We start from the raw sequence: 3,215 nt of genomic DNA on the forward strand, positions 1-3,215 counted from the left end.
CCCACCATGTGGCTACCATTTTGTTTGCCTGATTGTTTATGACCATGATGGCATATAGATATGTAGCCATGAACTAGTTTCGGATGGAGGTACTCTGGGTTTATATAGGCCTAATACCAAATTCACTGAATGTTAGGGTATTCTGAAGATGAGAACTTCAGAATGATACAAAAAACAGAAAAGAAAGGCTTGTGATTTGTTGTTTTTGATTGTTTAGCTTTGTTCCGAGTTCACCAAAATTAGTTGAGAACAAGTCCCAGACAGGTCTTGGCAAAAAGGTTATTATCTTGCCTCTGTGTGAAGAAGTCCACAATGCTATGAAATGACAAATAAGCACGCTGTCCCCTACTAGCTGGTGTTGTGAGGGAGCCGTGACCTTTGTGTTGTTCCCCCAGGCCTCCCAGCTGACACTCAAGTCCCAGCCCGAGGCCGCCTCCTCCATGGACCTGGCCAATCAGATCGAGAGTATCGTCAAACAAAGAATTGTGAGTACAAGATGACCTTTTTGACAGGTCTCTCTCTTCTGTCCTGTTTGGATTTTTTGGACATTGTCTACTTAAGAATTTTCCGTCTGATGTATGATATGAATATTTTTAAAAGAACAAGTGAAGAATGTGTTTTTGCATTGTCAAATTAAGAATTGTCTATCTCAGTATGATATGAGTATTTTCTAAAAGAGAAGTGGATTTGTTTCTGCTCTGTCAGGTTTACATTTTTCTATCCTATTGTGATTTGAATATAGTCAGTGTTGGAGGTAATCTTTGAAACAGAAAGGCGTTAAATTAAAAGGGGACCAAAAACTCTATTAATTTTGTCTTTCGATATATCCGTACATAGTATTGTGCTAACAGCAACTTACAAAGTAGTCAGATTAACATTAAGTTTAGCTGGTTTCTGTCATACAAAATCTTTTACAATGTAGGATGGACACTATTTATACTGGTTAACTCATAGCCTGTCGGTGTACAAAGTGTTTCCTTCTTATATTAAGAGATCTGTTGTGGACTCAATTTTGAATTTATCTAAAGGTGTTTTTGTTTTTTTCTTGAGTACTACAGACTGAGTGTGACATTTCACATAAGAGTCAGAAACTGAATAAAACATTTCTCTCTTTGGAGATTGATTTTACAACTTATTTTGCAACTTGACAACTTGCAGTTTATGTTTTTTAATTCATTTCTGATATTCTTATTTTTTATTATCTTGAGCATATGTGTTGACTATGTATTCTGTTGTGTGTGTAGGAGCCATCAGGAGATGCCAGCTCAACGTCTGCTGCTAAAGCAGACTTGACCTCAATGTCTGCGGAAGAAAGTCAGGTCTCTCTGGAGGAACGACAGAGTAACAAAGATGATGGACAGATCGAGAAAGATGAGAAGGACGGAATGAAAGAGGATGAAGACGATGATGACAAAGGAGAGACTGGAGGAGATAAAGAGTCGGAGAAGGCGAAATATCTGAAGAAAAGACAGTAAGTGTTTTGTATGTCCAGTGTTGTCAACTCCTGCTTGAAGTTGTCCTTTCGATTTCTGTTCTAGTCAGTCACTAAAGACTAAAGGTGACGTCAATAAAATATTGATGAATTTCTACAGAAGTCCAATGTATCCGTCAATGATCTCTTTTCAAGGGTCGATCAGTTCGAGAGCAATAAAATCTGAGGGCTAGTCAGTGTCTGGTAATGGACAATGGTCAATGTGTATGAGGGCTATAGTTGCGTCTTTGTGCATGTGCACTTGTGTGTATGGCACACTTGTTCGTCTTTGTTATCTTAAGCTTCATTTGCCTGAAATTTTTTTCTTTGATAATCAGAAACTATATGAGTGGTCTCCCAGCTTGTCTCTGAAGCTTTCTTTCTCCAGATTTTGCATTTTCTTCTCAATTTCCCCATCTCCCCAATTTTCTTAGAGTTTTGACTGCCGAAACGTTAGCCCACACTGCATCCCATTTTCTTTAATAAGTTGGTCTGTTTTCCTGAAATTATTAGATGTTCCAGGCCTTTGTAAGATAATGTTTTATCTTCAAGTTTTCTCTAAATTTTTGTTAATCTTTTGATGGGGTTTAGTTTTAGTAATGTAACGCCAAAAAAACCCACAAAACAAACAGGCCTGAGCATGCCTTTTCTTCTTGTACTGTCAGTAGTTTTTGTGCCTTAATGAATAAATGCCTTCCTTATTTGGAAGATAAGAAATACATTTTTGGAAAACAGTGGCAATTTTGTAGTTATGCACAACAAAGCGTGAAATGTGGTGTACTATACATTTTTATTTATATGTGTGTGTGTGTGTTGGGGGGGGGGAGTGAGTGAGTCAGACAGTTTTTTCACTGGCCAGGCTCCAAGATGACATTTTTCGTTTGCATCAAGGTAAGTTGCGACCAGTAACTGTCCTCTCAAGGTAATGTATTGTCCTCCTGCCTCCATGCCCTGACGGCACTGACGACAGTTTTGACCTTCTTCTAATGTTGCTTTGATTTGTCAGTATTTAAATGACCAGACTGTACATATTGACCTGTGACTTCTCTACCTGAAAACCCTCGTAGGACTACCTTTAACGTTCCCTGTCTGGCCTTTGTTTCCCTTCCAATGTCTTCCAGCCATTGTATTTGTCTGTTGCTTGAACCTTACAAAAAGCTTTCTTTATCAAATATTTCTTCTCTAATGTCTCCAGGACTCTACGGGTGGAGAGAGCGTTGTCACGGGCGACCAGACCATCGCGCCCCAGGTGGCTGTGGTCAACCAGAAGAGCCCTCTGGATGCCACCAGCGAGGAGGAGGAACCGGCCCAGGACATTGAGATGCCACCACCCATGGAGATCCAGGAGCACTCCTTCAAGCCAGACAACAAGGAAGTCTCCACTGATGATGTCACTACCAAACTGGTCAGTGACTTTTGAATCCCAAAATTTTGAATTAGTAAAAACTGCAGTCTTTTATTAGTCTGTGGTATCGGTTGCATGTGCTCAAGAAATAAATTCAAATTTTAAATGCTGAAAAAAGGAGGGGGGAAAAAACATTTAAAAATTAATTTTTTTTTAAAACGTACACTCTGTACAATTTACAAAAAAGGTTAAAATGCTTTTTTCTCTCGCCTGAAATATGTTGCTTTCAGGAGTAGAAAAGTTGGAACAGCTTGCTGACTGTAGTGATTTTTTCCGCTGATTAAGAACTTTGGTATGGTCAATGCAATTAACTGTTACCATGAGTATCCCTGCATACTC

General features: G+C 39.1%; 2 protein-coding genes across 3 annotated transcripts in view; both read left to right on the top strand.

Moving 5' to 3' along the window:
* LOC106012675 (ATPase family AAA domain-containing protein 2) overlaps positions 1-2,217 on the top strand; it is a gene marked incomplete in the record, with an annotated part of 64,048 nt that extends 61,831 nt beyond the window's left edge. The window contains 2 exon segments of the mRNA XM_013086337.2: positions 396-485; positions 1,245-2,217. Of these exon segments, the coding sequence (XP_012941791.1) occupies positions 396-485; positions 1,245-1,475 (321 nt within the window).
* LOC101857271 (triple functional domain protein) overlaps positions 1-2,922 on the top strand; it is a 186,628-nt gene extending 183,706 nt beyond the window's left edge. Inside the window, exon 42 of one of the 2 annotated variants that reach the window (XM_013086335.2) lies at positions 2,667-2,918. In XM_013086335.2, coding sequence (XP_012941789.1) covers positions 2,667-2,891 — 225 coding nt within the window. In that variant the 3' untranslated portion in view covers positions 2,892-2,918. Of the gene's footprint in view, positions 1-2,666 lie in introns of both variants that reach the window. The other variant, XM_013086334.2, reaches the window with a different exon arrangement.
* The last annotated feature ends 293 nt before the right edge of the window (positions 2,923-3,215 follow it).

The sequence above is a fragment of the Aplysia californica genome, unplaced genomic scaffold (genome assembly GCF_000002075.1).
Source record: "Aplysia californica isolate F4 #8 unplaced genomic scaffold, AplCal3.0 scaffold00456, whole genome shotgun sequence".
Taxonomy (NCBI): Eukaryota; Metazoa; Mollusca; class Gastropoda; order Aplysiida; family Aplysiidae; genus Aplysia; species Aplysia californica.